This window comes from Eptatretus burgeri, chromosome 15 (assembly GCF_056783735.1).
Source record: "Eptatretus burgeri isolate ZD-2024b chromosome 15, Ebu_testis_v1, whole genome shotgun sequence".
In the NCBI taxonomy this organism is placed as follows: domain Eukaryota; kingdom Metazoa; phylum Chordata; class Myxini; order Myxiniformes; family Myxinidae; genus Eptatretus; species Eptatretus burgeri.
Genome location: NC_140975.1, coordinates 69925775 through 69943851, shown reverse-complemented (window position 1 = coordinate 69943851; position 18077 = coordinate 69925775). Strand labels below are relative to the sequence as shown.

At 44.8% G+C, this 18077-nt stretch overlaps 1 protein-coding gene across 1 annotated transcript in view; it reads right to left on the bottom strand.

The window, feature by feature from the left end:
* The window catches only part of LOC147012477 (type-1 angiotensin II receptor A-like), a 33425-nt gene that overhangs the window by 9012 nt on the left and 6336 nt on the right, over window positions 1–18077 (bottom strand). Inside the window, exons 2-3 of the mRNA XM_085856762.1 lie at window positions 15907–16219; window positions 10549–10788 (exon numbers count right to left, since the gene is read on the bottom strand). Coding sequence (XP_085712888.1) covers window positions 10549–10788; window positions 15907–16208 — 542 coding nt within the window. The 5' untranslated portion in view covers window positions 16209–16219. The remainder of the gene's footprint in view (window positions 1–10548; window positions 10789–15906; window positions 16220–18077) is intronic.

The window sequence follows — 18077 nt, the reverse complement described above, 5'->3', positions numbered from 1 at the left end:
CAGCACGTCAGAAAAAAAAAATCTGGTTTTGTTGGACTTTTCATTTGAACCTTAAGTTTTTTTTTTACTTTAACTTTAAGTATTGTTTTGTTGCTCACGAGCATGACAGTGATGAATGCACCACAATCATCAAGAATGGACTTGAACGTTGATGAGGATGAAAATTTCATGAAATACAACACTTGAACAGTCAGCATTAAACACAATCAGAATTAAACACAATCAGGTCAGGTCAGGTATGGGAGCATGTGCCAGAACAGCGTGTCGCTGCATCCACTTTCCACTGGTACTCAAGGGACCTCCGTCTGGTCATCCCCCAGGCAGATGCCAGGCCCATCCTCATCTCCTTGAGATGCCGGACGGACAACCTGCTGCAACCACGAGGCACGTGGTCGGCCCATTGGCCTCCTCCACTCACGAGACTCCCTCGCTGAGAGAATCTGGTGAGCAGGATCAGCGTCAGGAAAACGAGCCACATGTCCATACAGCCGCAACTGACGCTCACGGACTATGCAGGTAACAAATCTCATCCGAGTCCCTCTCAGCAACCGCTCGTTGGACACAAAATCCGACCAGCGATAGCCAAGGATTCTCCGAAGAGACCTGGTACCAAAGGGATTAAGTCTCCGTCTCAGATCCTTGGTCAGAGTCCAAGTCTCGCATCCATAGAGCAAGACTGGAAGCACCAAGGCCCTGAAGACTCGGACTTTCGTCCTCCCGCACAGGTACCGGCAGCGCCACACCCCATGATCCAGTGAATCCATGACTCGCCTGGCCCGACCCAGACGTCTATTGACCTCTGACTCACAGCCAGCAGAGACATGAATATTACTGCCAAGGTAAGTGAATCTCTCTGTGACCTCAACATCCTCAGCACAAACAGACACAGAGAGGACAGCAGCATCCAAGATGTCATTGAAAGACTGGATCGTTGTTTTGACCCAATAAACCCATAATCCCAGCGGCTCCGACTCCTCATTCAGCACCTCAAGGGCCCCCAAAAGGATATCTAAAGTCTCCGCAAAGACGACTGCATCATCTTCGAAATCAAGGTCCGAGATCTTGACATTCCCAAACGATGCACCGCAGCTTGATCTCTCCGACATCCTCCCTAGAATCTAGTCCATACAAGTGCTGAAAAGTGTGGGGATCAGCCTGGTACAACTGCGCAAGTAACCGGCCCAGCGGGCCTTCAATTCAGACTCCTCTGTCAAGAGCCTACCACTCTCTGCTCTAACTGCATTGCTCCGAGGGATGGGCTTGGATGAATGCAATGCGCAAATTCCCCTGTTAGCGGGACAAGAATCACCTGTCCACAGGTGATGCTCTACTTCCTCACGGATTCCTCGCACATAGGCCTCCTTGTCCACTCTTAGTGCACGTACTGTTTTACGCCTCAGCTCCCTTAACAGCTCAGTTCTGCCATTCAGCCTGGCCCTGCGACTCACGTCAATGGTATCCAGTGTCCCTTGAGAGACAAAATTCTTCTTTGCCCTATGGTGAGTTCCAAGACATCCACTGGCAACACCAAGGACGGTGGTCTTGAAGGCACTCCACAACTCTTCAGGACCTCCCAAAGCACCCAGACCCCCCAAATCTCTACTCAGCTTGTTCGCAAACTCCTCAGCTACTCTCTCATCCTTGAGCTTGCCAACAACCAGCCGAGGCTGGGATGGTACCATTCTCCAGGATTTAAGGTGCAGCTTTTGAGTTGCTACAACAAGCCAGTGGTCAGTATTGAGGAACTGAGCACTCCGGTAGACCCTGCAGTTCTGAATCATCCTCCAGCGACCGTCAACGAGGACATGGTCAATCTCCTTTGGCACACCAACAGCATTGGAATACAAGTCCAGCGATGAGCTTGTGGGCGCTGAAACCATGAACCAGCCACCCTAAGTCCATGACTTCTTGCAAAGTCAAGGAACTTAGTGCTATTCTGGTTCATAGTTCCTGACCCATGGGGACAACACACGTCTCATAACCATCCCTATCAGTTCCAGTCGATGCATTGAAATCCCCAAGACTAGAAGTGTATCTCGTCTGGGGCACTGATCAACCACAGACTCGAGTGTGGCGTAGAATGCATCCTTCACGGTGAGATCACTCGTCTCAGTCGGAGCATAGTCAGAGACCTGGGAAATGACACCTAATGAGTGACGAATCCTTAGTCGCATAATACGCTCGTTGACCGGTGTTACCTCAATTATCATTGGAGTCAGCTTATTGGACACAGCTACAGCAACTCCTTGGGCATGGTAACCATCAGAGTGACCAGACCAATAGTTGGTGTAACCACCCACCATGATCTCGCCGCAATCCGGTCTCCGAACCTCAGTGCTGCAATACCAATGTCCAAACGCTTGAGCTCAGATGATAACAGAGACAGGTGATCATCCTCTCTTAGGGATAGGACATTCCCGGCACCCACCCGAAGGGACTGCCTCAGGTTAACCCAAGGAGACCGCCATCTGGTGGACGACACCTCAGCACCACTCCGACACACTCTCCCGCAATCTGACCCAGGGATGTTACCCCGTGGTTTCCCTATCATCAAAGATTGGGGGTCCCGAAGTCTTTGCCCCAATCCCATCATCCGGTGAGCTGCCCTGCGAAGGGAAGCTGCACAGGAGGGACTCCCACGGAGTGGGTTTTCAGATTTTTTTGCGTTTTTGTGTTTTGTGGAATGAAGGGTTTTACGGTGGCCGGAGTGCAAATCCTGCCATCAACCTCCTAATAAAAAGTCACCCAACTGCATGAGGACGTCCACAGACACGGTTGGGCACTAGATATGGATGGCTCACATGGCCGTTGGCCGTTGGCTCACAAGGCGCTCCTCCGCCCTTTGACAGGTTTTCTTTTTAATCCTGCTGGGTGTCCATATCCAAACACCCTCCTCACCAGAAAACCTGGTGGGGGAGACGGTTAAGTCGCCGACAACCCGACCATGGAACAGGTTACTACAGGTTTACATGGTACCTGTAGCAGGTCACAGATCGAACCTGACCTGGCTGACATAATCAGAATTGAACACAATCAGAATTGAACACAATTAGCATTAAACATAATCAGCATTAAACACAATCGGAATTAAACACAACCGGAATTAAACACAATCAGAATTGAACACAATCAGCATTAAACACAATCTGAATTTAACACAATCGGAATTAAACACAATCAGCATTACACACAATCAGCATTAAACACAACCAGAATTAACCACAATCAGAATTAAACACAATCAAAATTTCTGCGGTGGTACACTGTCCGCAGCCACCCAGGGCAGTACTACTATCCTGCGGGTCTCTCAAAATTAGTTTGTTAACAAATTCCATGTACCACCACCACCACCACCACCACCACTACCTGTCCTTTCACATGAAGGGAACGAAATATCCCTAATAATCTACACCTTCTCCTCGAGACGACGGATACCTGAGCGGTTAACACAGTGGCTAAGGAAATTCACCTCCGGGACACGGAATATGCACTTTGTGGGATCGATGACGATGCCGAAATCCTGCAAACGGGTAAAAAGAAGACGTAGCCTGTAGGTATTGCTGATGTTCTTCTGTGGTTGTGCTGATGATTAGAATCTCATAAATAAATGTCATTTTCTGTCTGTCTATGTGTGTGTACACCAATCACGCCAAACATATTGGGTGAATTGCCACCAAATTTGGCACATGAACCAAGTTCGACATCATGGTCAACATGAACTACTTGGTTTCATCTGCAGTCGAGGGAGGGAAAGCCGACAAATATTGTTGATGTAACTGTGCATCGTGTAGCGCCACCCGGTGGTGGTAGCAGGAGGTATTACAAGTCAGCTGCGGAGATAACTTTGCATTTTTGCACTGTGCACGTCCCCAGAGTGGGAATTCCCAAAGCCAACCACCACTAATCAGGGGAGTCAGGGAAAGGAGAGGTGGGTGGTGGGAGTCCGGAGAGAAAGGGGTGGACTGAGGGAGAAGAGGTGGGAAGGGGTGGCAAGAGGGACCTGGTGGTGCCCAGCAACACCAGGTACCTCTGCTCGTGTCGTCTATATACACGTGTGTGTATGTATGTATGTATAAATATACAGTATTTTCATACACACACAAATATCCACAAATAAATAAATAAATACACAGCGACCACCACATAACCTTTTGCAGAATGCAGAATGCGAAGGTAATAACATTACTGGTTTGTGAGGTGGGCAGCACAGCCAGAAACGTGGTGCATACAATATGTTTGATTTGTACTTCAAACCTTCGTGATGATTGCCCTTTCCAGGGAATCCTTAGACCGGCGGGACATTTGTCCGGACCAATCTTCCACCAAGCTCACCTCACCTCACAAAAACTCACCAACTGGTCGACGTTGGCAAGTCAGTCACCGAGAGGCTGCTGCATCTGACGCCGCAGCTGTGTCGATCTTCAGTATCCTAACTCTTCGGTTGTGAGTTGATGAAGGTGGCGGTGCTCAGAGGGGATCGTGCGTTTTATAAACGGCTCCTTCAAAATCGTGTTCGGGTTGTTCGTCGGAGGTTGCGGCAAAATGTCTCTCGGCTCCGTCGCATCTTCTGGTGATGAGGATGTAACAACGTCATTGAACCGTGTCGACTCACCTCTGGGTGTCGAATCACACTTCGACCCATGGAAACCACAGCTGTGGGTCGTCAGGCAAAAATGGCGGCAGTTTTAACCAAACCGCGACCACGGGGCGAAGCTGGTTCGGTGACCGCGAAAGGAGAGGCTGTCTGGCTGATCCCAGCGAATGCTTGGTCGTTTGTACCTGTTTATCCATTCATTGTATCACGTCGGGGTCACCAATTTAGCATGAAAGGAAAAGATGTCCGAGGCCTTCGGAATCCGCGTCAACCTGTATTCACCACACGTGAACTCCTTTTCTCCATTTCCTGACTTCCGGTTTCCACCGATACCGGAAACCCGAGATCCACCATATTTACATATTACCACAAGAAAGGCAACATGACATGGCGACAAATCCTACCCTCCCTCTTCTACTCCCCTCCTTCCTCTCCCTCCTCACTATTCCCCTCCCCCCTCCCTCACTGACTCCTTCTCCCCCTCCCTGCATCACGTCCGATCAGATACGTTCAAAACGACTGTTATTAATGGTTCCCTGAGCAGGGAACCCTACGACAATGTTTCAGATGCTTATAATGAATGACACAGGACCAGTGTTCATTCAATAAGCCGTGTTGTACGCTGGGCCGTCTTAAGGCAGAGGCACACTGGGAAGTTGCCCAGGGGCCCCACGATTCTCGGGGTCCCACGATTCTAGGGGTCCCACGATTCTAGGGGTCGCATAATTCTTGGGGCCCCATGAATCTTGGGGTCCCATGATTCTAGGGGCCCTATGATTTTAAGGGTCCCATGATTCTAGGGTCCGCACGATTCTAGGGGTCCCATGATTCTAGGGGTCCCACGATTCTCAGAGCTTCATGATTCTAGGGGTTCCATGATTCTATGGGTCCCACGATTCTCGGGGTCCCATGATTCTAGGGGTCCCACGATTCTAGAGGCCCCACGATTCTAGGGGTCGCATGATTCTTGGGGCCCCATGATTCTAGGGGTCCCATGATTCTGGGGGCCCTATGATTCTCAGGGTCCCATGATTCTAGGGGCCCCATGATTCGAGGGGCCCTATGATTCTCAGGGTCCCATGATTCTAGGGGCCCCACGATTCTCAGGGTCCCATGCTACCATATTGTTCATGAGAGATCTCTTGGCAGAGTGGATAATTACTCGACCTCTCGCTGGAAAAGGCCTGGGATTCAAATCCCTTTTCAAATTATATTTACAATATCAATAATTATTTGTGCATGACTGTCTGACATATGTTATTTCTTATAATGCTGTTAATCTGCAATAATATTGTATTGTTTACGCAATAATATTGTATTGTTATAATGTTGTTAATCTGACTTGCAGCTGTGGATTTTAATTGCCTAATTGGTGCGAGGTTGTGTGTTGGTGTTTGCATGTAAAATGACATCCTGAAGACCAATGACTTCAAGCCAATTATAAAGCAATTCTCTGCAAGGAAATTTCGCAAAAAATGTTTGTGTTGATTCATAATAAATAATTAATTCATCCTGTACCATCTCCGTCTGTGCGGTGTTCCAATTAATTATCATTTATATGTTGAAATGTTCGTGAAATGTTCAAGGCTCATGTTATATTGTTTCAAAGTTTGTGTTGATTCATCCTCGCTTTGCAGCATGTTTTTTTTTTTTGATGGGAATCATGGGACCCCTAGAATTGTGGGGCCTCAAGAATCATGGAACCCCTAGAATCATGGGACCCCTAGAATCATGAGGCCCCTAGAATCATGGGACCCCTAGAATCGTGGGACCCCTAGAATCATGGGACCCCTAGAATCATGGGACCCCTAGAATCATGGGACCCCTAGAATCATGGGACCCCTAGAATCATGGGACCCATAGAATCGTGGGACCCCTAGAATCATGGGTCCCTAGAATCATGGGACCCCTAGAACCATGGGACCCCTACAATCATGGGACCCCGAGAATCATGGGGCCCCTGCAAAACATTGATTTTGTTGAAAGTACCAATAAATCTATAAGCTTAATTTTATTGACCGTTTACATATTTATTCCCACGGGTGGGTGGGTGGGTAGGGGCCCCAGTGCATTGCTTAGCCCAAGACCTACAATGCTGTTAAGATAGCCCTGGTTGTACGTGCTGACATCCTCCGATCTGAGGTGACTGCTGATCAGGAACATGGACAGTCCACCGTAATCCAATGCCATAGTCATCCACTAGGGGATGCTATTGAACAAGCTAACACCCGTTAAACCATCTTAGCAGCAACAAAAAATGAAATCACACATCGAATTCGAGTTAGCATAAATCCGTGAGAGTGTGAGAAAGTCCGAGCCTGACAAAGGTCGATACGGAGTGAAGAAAATGGGGGTGATAAAGTAGTTGTGGGCGGAATCGATTCCAAAGTACTCGATTCTCAATTCCAACCCTGAAATCGAAAGGAATCGATGTCAAGTCCAAGTACTTCCTAACTCTGAGAAATAAACATTTATTCTGGGGGGGGGGGGTATTATTTTTTTAGTACCTGTTGGTGATGTCCTGGTTACGTGGCCTGGTGATGGCGTCCTGTTTGCAATATTGCAGCAAAAGCAAGTTACTTGCAAACTAAACACACCCTAAGGATGTGTTCCCATTGAATGAATCGCAAGGCAGTTACAGTTGGCCTGGTAAGGCTGGTAGGCAATACATCCACTGATAAGTTAAAGTCAGCATTCTGGTTAGCCACTTCCACCACAGCGTGAAAGCCACAGACAAATCGACTAAGATCCAAAGTCGAAACTCAATGGCTTCAACAAAGCTGATCCAGGACGTCGAAAATCTATGGAATTGCACATATTACATGTTCAAACGTATCATCGAACAACTTGTCCCTGTTTTCAACAACATTCGGTCTGCTCGGTAAAATGCATTTGGCCTTGAGTGATGAAGATGCGGAAATTGTCGAAGGATGCCATTAAAGTTCTGGAGCCTTTTGTCGCTGCAACAGTGGAAATGTTGGCAGAAAAGGACACAACTCCATCAAAGATCATGCCCTTGACCACGGCAATGCATGAAATGATGTCCCGCAGTCAGTCGAACAAGAATGAATGGACCTTCAGAAGGAAAGGAGGAGACGTTTCACTTCACCGGAGGACAATTTTATAACTTCAGCAGCCGCACTGCTCGACCCCAGATCCAAGAGGCCCGGTGGATAATTGGGTGCCGATGCCGTTGATAAGACAAAGGACAGACTAACAAATGAAATGGCACAGACAGAAGAAGCACATATCGGTGAAGAACCTCACTTTGAACGGAACCACCGACAAGCTGTCGGGCCTCTGTGAGGATGAACCCTTGGGGCCGTTTTGATGACAGCAAGTCATATGACGTCATAAGTTAAGTGATCTGGCAGTCATGTTGGAAAAATAGAAAAAACTTTGGACTTCTGTATCTGAAACCGCACCAAGGAAACAATTGAAAGTTGGCACAAAGCAAGTACTCCTCATGGGGAATGTGATTTTTTTTAATGACGTCATAGGTGCCTTCGTTATCACGTCATAATTGCATATGTAGAACGCTACATCTCATCAGTATGGAAGTTTTGAGGTTCATCTGGGGATAAAATGTTCCACAGAAAAAATATTTGATGATGTCATTGGTCACGCGATTTGGCAGCCATATTGTTAATAAATAAAATAAACCTTCAAAAATGTTCTTCTCTGTGCGGTGTAGATTTGATTGATTTGAGGTGTGGTCGGTTGATTTTTGGGTGTTGAGGGTTGACTTGATTTGATTGAGTGTCTTGTTTCGCCGCGTGAGTGTGTGTCCTGGTACAAAGGCTGGAGCCTGGGTCCGTGGGCGAAACACGTAGCTTCGTCGGAGGGATAATTTTGAGGGTGAAGGAGGACTGATACAGGCAGCCTGACAGAGATGATTAGAGATTTTCAATGTGTAAGACCGCTAAGTTATTATTATAAATATAATCAATAGTTATGGTAAGTAAGATAAATATATGTTTGGGTTTTAAAATCTGGTTAATTTACTGTAGTTTTTTTTCCTGTATTTTTTGATTGCTCACCTTATTGAGCGGTGTTTGTTGTTTGGGACGTAAAGTAAGTGTGGAATGCATTCCCCCCAAATTACACATTCTTATGGGGGGAATTCCCCGCTATGCGTCGTTTCGTTACAAGTCCAACTTTTCTGGAACGTATCTTCGACGTATAGCAAAGAACCCCTGTGCGTACACAAGTCTGTTTGACAATCTGGCGGGCTTTAAAAAATCAAATCGCCGCCATTTTGTTTTTCTCCATGTCGGTTCTCTGGCCTCACAGAACTGCTCAACCGCTGCAGGTTGTGTGCGTCGGTGTTGTGGTTTTGTGAGTGGGTGTAAGTGTGGCTCTTTGAAGGGACGAGTGTTTCCTAAGAATAAGATAAGTGGTGTGTTTGTGGGTCTCAGGTTTTGATTTTATTGATGTTAAAAAATTTCCCTGGCTTGGAGGCCTCACCAAGTTAAACCCTTAAACCCTCAACAATTTATATGATTTACTGTATATTTCTCAAGTCCTACGATATATCCGACAATTTATTGTTGTATCATTTTTGATTGTCACTGACATCGTTTACGACTTGACTAAAACAAGTTCCGAGAAAATCGGACAAAGTTGGACAGTTTTGGACAAAAAAAAGCTTTTTGAAGAACCGAATCGATGTGTGGTTTTTGGTCCTGTCCCCTTGTGGGATTGCTTCTTTGTAAGGTCTGTTGGACGTGTGTTTACATTTGTAGAGGTCCCTCAAGGTGTTGTGAATGAAAGTGGGAGAAATCTGAGGGAAAATGAATGTTTTTGTTTGTTTTTTAATTTTTTTTATTTTTATGTTTTTTTAATCTGGGGAAAATGAACGGGCCCTCCCTGCTGCTGTTTTGTGAGATTTCATGAATACTATTTAGAACCCCTTTGAAAGCTCTTCTTGCGGCGGAGGGGGGAAAAGAGCAGGGAGGAAGGGGGAGAGAGGGAGAGGGGAGAGTGGGGTGGAAGGAGGGATTGAGTTGGAGGGGGGGGGGAGGGACATCTTGAGGTCTTGTCACATTTTACATGAACGAGCCAATTCCATTTTGGTTAAGGTACGGATGCAGATCTGCTCTATATAATTTGGCTACAAAACATAAACTGTTCAACCTAATGGGTTGCCGCTCTAGTTTCCTCCACCAACAAAGGTGGGTGGAGGTTATGTTTCACCCCTGTTTGTCTGTCTGTCTCGTTTCTCTGTGTACAGGATATCTGAAAAAGATATCGACAGATTGCGACGAAACTTTGACAGGTTAGGTGTGTGAAAAGGATGAATTGATTCGATTTTGGTGAAGATCCGGATCCGGCGACTAGCATTTTTAAAGTGATTCTTCCCTATTGAGAGATAGGGCCAAAAAATGATGTATAGAATGATATCTCAAAAAGTTATGGATGGATTTGGACGAAACAAGGTGGAAGAGTTGGGTGTGTGATGAGAACAGGCCAATTCGATTTTGGTTCAGGTCCGGATTCAGATCCGGCCTATCAGTGCGATATAAAACGTAAACTATTCAGCCTTGTAGAGGTATGCGCTCTACCGAGTGCCCTTCTAGTTTCTTAAGAAATGTGCAGCCTCATGTGCCACATTGTCACGGGCGAGACCCGTTTCTGTGTTTTGGAAATGCCTGTGGGAGATATTCATTTGTTCATAACGAACTCGTTTTGAGAGACGGTGGGATATAGATCCTGTCCAGGGTAAGAAACTAGTTTTTTTTTCCCCTCGAGCATAGTTCCAGTGAATTTGGCCATTCGCGAAGCATATTGCTTTGGTGAAATCCAAAATCTCAACTTCACAAAGATAAAGATTTCTTTCATCATTGTGACATGTTGATGTGAAAATTCCACGTCGAACCGTCATAAACCTCAAGCCCACTTTCATTCCAGCTCAAGTCCCAAAATGAATAAACAAGTCAAAGTCACATACTCACACCATAAGGCAAAAGAAGCCGTCATTAATCTCCAGTAAAGTGCGGTACACGAGGACGGGAGCTGCCAGGATGGCGGACATCAGCCAGGCAAACGTACAAGTCACCGGCAACGTGAGCTTGTGGGACCAGCAAAGCTTGTTGTGAATGGGATGCAAGATGGCCGTGCAGCGGTTGAGAGACATGATGCAGATGAAGAGGACACTTGTATACATGTTATGAGTGATGATGAAAGGGAGGATCCTAAATGGGGGAAAAAAGTGGAAAGCAGGAAACTCGATACCATGCGGTCACACCTGAGTGCATCTTCTATCTCACACATTATATATTACGAAAACTCTCATCTTGTACGTATGTATGTTCCCGAAATACAGCCAAAATGGTACACGATAGCGCAAAAATTTTTGGCCCACCTTACTCACCATTCTCCTGTGGTGTGCAGTATCAAGTTTCGTTCAAATCGGGCAACGAAAAAAATTATTAAAAAATCAATTCCCGATTCAGTCAAGTACTCTTCGGGAGAATTTCATCAACACAAACAACCTCAGCGGTATAGTTCGCTGGAGCTATCTCTTTTTTAAATATTTTTTTTTATCAACCGCTGTCACAACGGGAACCCGACGGGTTCATGGGTCGTCTCGTAATAATATTTCTCACCTATGGACCACACCTGTTTGAAACCAGCAATCTATACGAATAAAATGGTGTGTGTGTGGTGTGTGAGAGAGTGTAAGTGTGTGTGTGTTAGTGTGTCTCCTCCATAACTCCAAAACTATAAAACATATCAGACTGAAACATTGCATGCACACGAAGAAAACACCAATGAAGTACCAGAGTGAAATTGGGTGTTTGGGTTAATTAAAATCCCTTTTAAAGATAATTAACGGCCTTATTTATTTATATCCTTCATCAGGCGATCCTCGGCCACCTCGCTGTCTGGGGTCTTCAGGCGATCCTCGGCCACCTCGCTGTCTGGGGTCTTCAGGCGATCCTCGGCCACCTCGCTGTCTGGGGTCTTCAGGCGATCCTCGGCCACCTCGCTGTCTGGGGTCTTCAGGCGATCCTCGGCCACCTCGCTGTCTGGGGTCTTCAGGCGATCCTCGGCCACCTCGCTGTCTGGGGTCTTCAGGCGATCCTCGGCCACCTCGCTGTCTGGGATCTTAAGGCGTTTCCTTGGTAACCTCGCTGGGGCCTGAAGCCGCCATGTTTTTTTTGGCCTGCTCAACATTACCTTGACTTGGAACAGGCCGCAACTTGGAACAAGCCGTTCATCATCGCGACGAATCGCTGGGAACATTGCAATACTTATAAACACCCGGAGACGTCAGCGTTCATTGTATTCGTTCATTTCCGCACATGCGATCACCACGAGTATCTCTTAAACGAAATGTTACAAAATTTAATCTCCAGAATCGAACTTACAAGCAGTTCCGCTTCCTAGAAAAGTGTTAATTTGTCCAATTCGGACACATTTGATATTTTGGGAGTCTCTGATAGGTGTATGTTTAATATGACGGTTCGGTGATTGCCAATTGCGTGCAAAGGGAGCCCTTTCATATCGACCGTTTCGTTGGAGTGCTTGCTTGAATGCTTAAGCCACTTGTCGAGCGCTCTCCAAGCTGCTTGGTTGTTCGATTCGGGAAAAAGTACACGTGCTTCCAATGTCACAACGATTAGACGTACACGTGTCCGCCTTTGTTTGGTCCCGCGGTGCCGTGCGGTGGGTTCCTCGGGATGTGTCTCATCCACTGAAAATGTGCAATGATCACTTAGTGCGATCTCCATTTGTAATCCACGTCTCACTTCGACATCGATACATATTAAATATACAATAAGGTCCATCCGACCAGATGTTCGCCATATGTTTATTCTTGCTGGTAAGGTGCACAGTGACAGTAGAGTTTGTGTTCTGTGGCTTGGTACAATATTTAATTGAATTTCGCTAATTACCCGCTTTAAATCCTCTTCCAAAGAACGTTGTTTCAAGGTAAATCTTTGTGTTTGTCGTTTTTATTTATTTGACGCGTGTGTACATAAACTATATTACCGCAATGGCATTTGGCACCGGTGTGTGCGTGTGTGTATCTCGTTAATTGGTATCTCTATATGCAGGTTTCAGAATGTGGAATGGAGTCCTCCCAGGGTGGGCTCAAGTCATCCACCTTCATCTCAGTAAGGGGGTCACGATTCATGGACCAAACTGTGAAGTTTTCTGTTCTAAAAGTTTTGTGCCGAGGACTCTCTTCAACTCCAGACGGCTTCCAACTGTAGTTCGTTTGTAGTGATATTCCCAGGGATGGTTTTTTACTTACCTGTAAAGTAGTTCCGTGGAGTTTATGGGATGGCGCGTCTTCCGTCCGTTCGTCCACAAATACTTGCAACTTCACAGAAACTACACATACAACTTCAATGGGTGGAGTGGGCTTGCCTCCCCAAAGAGGTACCTGCTTTCTTCTCAAACGATAAACACAATTCCGATGAAACTTCACGACAACCTTTGTCACCCATGATGTACTAACGTTTGTTCATGACATTCGAAAAATCTGGTTCTGAATATTGAATTTGCTTTCTTCTCCAAAACTACACATACTATTCCGATGAAACATGACCACCATCTTCACCACCTGTGATGTACCAAAGTTTGTTCATGGCATTTAAAAATATTGGGGTCTTAGGGGTTCTATGGGGAGTTGCCCCCCAAAATATGTATTTGCTTTCTTTTCTGAAATCACACACAATTTCTATTAAACTTGACCACAACCTTTATCACCTGTGATGTTCCAAGGGTTGTTCACGACATTAAATAAAAAATCCATTGGTACTCTCTCTTCTCTCTCTTCTCTCTCTTCTTCTCTCTCTTCTCTCTCTTCTCTCTCTTCTCTCTCTTCTCTCTCTTCTTCTCTCTCTCTTCTCTCTCTTCTCTCTCTTCTCTCTCTTCTCTCTCTTCTCTCTCTTCTCTCTCTTCTCTCTCTTCTCTCTCTTCTCTCTCTTCTCTCTCTTCTCTCTTTTCTCTCTCTTCTCTCCATACATATATATATATATATATATATATATATATATATATATATATGTGTGTTGTGGGTCATCCATACCTACCAGTGGTTCCTGGTTATCTTGTCCAGCCACTACCAGGTGAGCACCCAGGGGTATTGCCCCTATGTTTAATATCTCTGTGAGGTTCTTTGTCATCATTCCTGTAGGTCCAGCTATCACTGGGACAACTTTAGCATTCTTCAGGTTCTCGGATCCTCTCACTTCATTTTGAGGTCTTGGTGTTTGGTCATTTTCTTGATTTTTGCATCATTTAGTCCATAATCACTGCTATTAACACCTCAATATGCAATGCCTTCTCTTTTTTTTTTTGGTACCCAAGTATGATATCTGGTCTCAACACTTTGTTTTTGATGTTCATTGTCGATCGGATCATGAGTTCGTACGTGACCAGTAGGTACCTCAGTGTTTTCAGTGATTATATTTGGTTCATGTTCCCACAAATTTTCTGGAAATGGGACATCAGTTTCTGCAGATGTGCCAGCGGGTTACATGATAAACTCTGTTGTGTCGTGTGTACAGCTGTTCTAACTTGAGTTTGTTTTTGTGTCTGTTCAGTCATTAAGCAAAACATATCATTCTCTTTACAAACCCCACCTCCACCCCTCACCTATCTCTCTTCTTTTTTTGCATACTCTCTCTCCCTGACCTCTTCCTCCCCCCCCCCCCCCAATCGCATCCCTCCGTCCCACGGTGTCGTCACATTTGGTGAGGCATAGCTCTCCCCAGTTCCCCCCTCCTCCTTCTGAGCTTCCCCTCCCTCTCTACCCCCTCCCTCTCTCTCTCTCCACCTCCTCCCTCTCTCCCCCTCCCTCTCCCCCTCCCCCTCCTCCCTCTCTCCCCCCTCCCTCTCCCCCACCCTCTCCTTAATACTCCTGTCACCGAAGCAACGGGTTGTGTTTGCTGGTATAATATAAACGCAGGCAGTTTGGAGCAGGCCTTAAAGGCCTTGCATTTTAGAGAGAAGTAGCTGCAGCTTCAAAGCTGTACTATCAGACTAGAAGTTGTTTTAACACCTCAAGGCAAATTCCACAAGGCATCAGTACACATGCATACATAATACATACACAAACAAACAAACACATACACACATGGAGGTGGATATTTTGAGACCTGGTAAGTCTGTGTTCCATCTCCTGAAACCTGTTCAAGTGTGGATATAGCAGCCAACAAGAGCAACTTTTATGCTTACACACACACACACACACACACACACACACACACACACACACACACACACACACACACACACACACACACACACACACACACACACACACACACACACACACACACACACACACGCCTTTGGGTGTTGAAACACACACACACATCCGACAATTTATTAATTATTTTTTTTTATCAATTGTTCAGTATCAACTATTCCTAAAATCGATTTCATTATGCGAACCGTGGTGTCTGTTTGTGTGTTCTTGCGTTTGTACGTTCGGCTGTCTCCCATTTCCGGCAGCCATGTCCCTCATTGTGTTTGAAATGCTCCGCACACAGGCAAAGCTCACCATTCAACCAGAAGAAGAGCATTATACCAAACCAAAAAACATGTTTATTAATTTTTTAATTTATTTTTATGTACATAGTCGAGACTCGTGGAAGAGCCATATACTGAACAGATGAGGATGTAACAGACAAAAACATGATGCAAAACATGCAAAAGGAACAGGAGAGAGACAGAGACAGAGACAGAGAGACGTATGAGAACAACACTCAGTAGAGAGCATACCTCCGCCAGGTTGAACAGTTTACATTTTGGATCCCGATCATAGGTCAGATCTGCATCCGGACCTGAACCAACATCTAAATTATACATACTTGTCCCAAGTTTGATTTAAATTGCTTCAGCTGTTCTGAAGTTTCACATTTTTACCTGACATGACCTTTGACCTTTGACCTTTGACCACTTTATGCCAAAATCGAATTAATTCATCTTTGTATCTAAATATATACTTGTACCATGTTTGACTGATATCCCTTTAGCCGTTCTTAAATTATAGTGGTAACTAAAACCTATCATGGTGGGATGCACGGATGGACGGACGGAAAGCTGGGTGGATATCCCGAAAACAAAAAAACTGGCGACTTCATCAGCGGAGTCATAAAATATCTACAAGGTCAACTGTAAATCTGATACAGATTCCATGAGATTTCTTTAGTTCTTTTAATGGGTTGTGGAAGGTAAAGAGGGGAGAAATTGCAACCAAACAGTGAAGGGGTGAAGTAGAGGGTAGCAGATATTGTTTGTTATTGAAGGAACATTCAAAATTGATCTCATCAATTTGAAAGGTGCTTTACCTGCAGGCAAATGCGCTGTGAGGCCATTTGTACAAGTTCACGGTGTGCATAATCCAGGCAGGCAATGTCAGTGCAAAGATGAAGTCTGCCAGTGCAAGGTTCCAAATAAGTATGACTGGTGCTGTCCGCTTTTTCATTTGGAATGCGATGATATACATGACCAGGCCATTACCGAATGTACCCAGTACAAACGATACACTGTACATGAGAGAGGTGATCACCTCAACTGCACTCAGCTGTTGGGCAGTGAGGTTACCGGCATAACCACCACCCTCTTCATCGTAAGAGGCATTTGCTTCCATTGCTTTAGAACCTCGATAAACAAGAGGGAAGAGAAAGTTCAACAGGAGAATACAACGATACACATTTACAGTATTATACCATAAATATACATTTACAATACCGTATATGTGCACATTTCCTAAACCGTAAATATACATTTACTATTCCATGTACATATATATTCATTCCTATCCTGTAAATATACATTTGCTCTACCATATATATATATATATATATATATATATATATATATATATATATATATATATATATATATATATATATATATATATATATATATATATATATATATATATATATATATATATATATATATGTGTGTATACATGTACGAATCTGGGTAAATATTTATGTGTACGTAAACGATTCCGATAAACCGGGTATGTACGATTCATGTAAATTTACATTTACTCTGCTGTGTATACATTTTATTATACTCTGTACACATTTACTATCCTATCTATATGCATTTATGATACTGTGTAGACATGTACTATATATATATATATATATATATATATATATATATATATATATATATATATATATATATATTTATTATTATATACAATATATATATATATATATTTACTATCATATACAGTACATATATGAATATATTTACTATCATATATGTATGTGTATATATATATATATATTGTTGCGGGCCGGGGCGTCGGGTGAGAAGACCATTAGGTGGGGGAAGCTATGTCAGTTCCCACCAGACTCCCTGGAATTGTAGGCCGTCGTACATGGATAATTCCGTGACACGGTGGGTCGCTTAACTGACCGTGGATGCCAATAACTCAACCGCGTGACCTCGGGCCCTCCCGTCTATGGGTTAATCGGGTTACCAAATTAATCACGTGATTTCATTACCGGGGAACACGCCCTCGGTACGCCTTGTCCAAACTGGATCACTATACCGGATCCGATCACTTTTCCGGATCGGATGCAGCCGAGCGACACTGCCAAGGACGTACCGGCTAAAAGGAACGGGTCTTTGGGAATAAAGTTCCGGCTAAAGTAGGATTCGGACCATGCTGGATCAATGGAAGAAAAGACAAAAACGAGCAGGGAACATTCCGAATAAGAGTAATTTATTAACAGTGCAGGCGAGGAAAGATATGTGGCACAGTGAAGATGTATTGTTGTGTGTAATGCAGGGATAGAAAGAAGCGTGGTGCGACAAATAGGCAACTTACAAAAGGGGACACAGAGCACACTTAACGTGAAAATAATAACAACAATAATAATAACAATCTTCTGCAGTCTTACTTAAGCAAACAGGTGCCAGCACACATACACGCACACACACATACACACACAGACAAGCCGGTAGGCGACATGGGTGGTCGCTATATAATTGCATACTAGTCATACAGTTTTTGACGGATCGGGCTGAAAATTTTTTGACAAAGGTTGATTATAGTGCACATAAAAGTGCGAAAGCCGATTTTTGATTTTCGAAAAAACAAAATATTTCGGATTTTTTTCAAAACTTTCAAAGTCCCGTTGCTAGGCAACGGTGGCATCCATAGCAACGGTGCTCAAAAGCATACAACTAGATCCTGGTATTAACCCACCAGTCAAGTTTCATCAAAATCAGTTGACTCCTCTGGCCTCCAGAGCTGTCCATTACATACAAATAAACAGACAGACCTACAGACGCATGGAAAACCTGAGAATAACGGTAGTCTAGCGACCACCCAAAAACCCGATGAAGAGGGAGTTTTGCAACCCGGGAGTGGGGGGGGGATGGGGGGTTGAGGCTATGATCTCGGTACCTGTGCGCCCGATAGCAAGACGTGCCACCAATACGTTTCGGGAGGGGGGATGCTCTGGGGTGCGGTACCTGACAGTGGGCG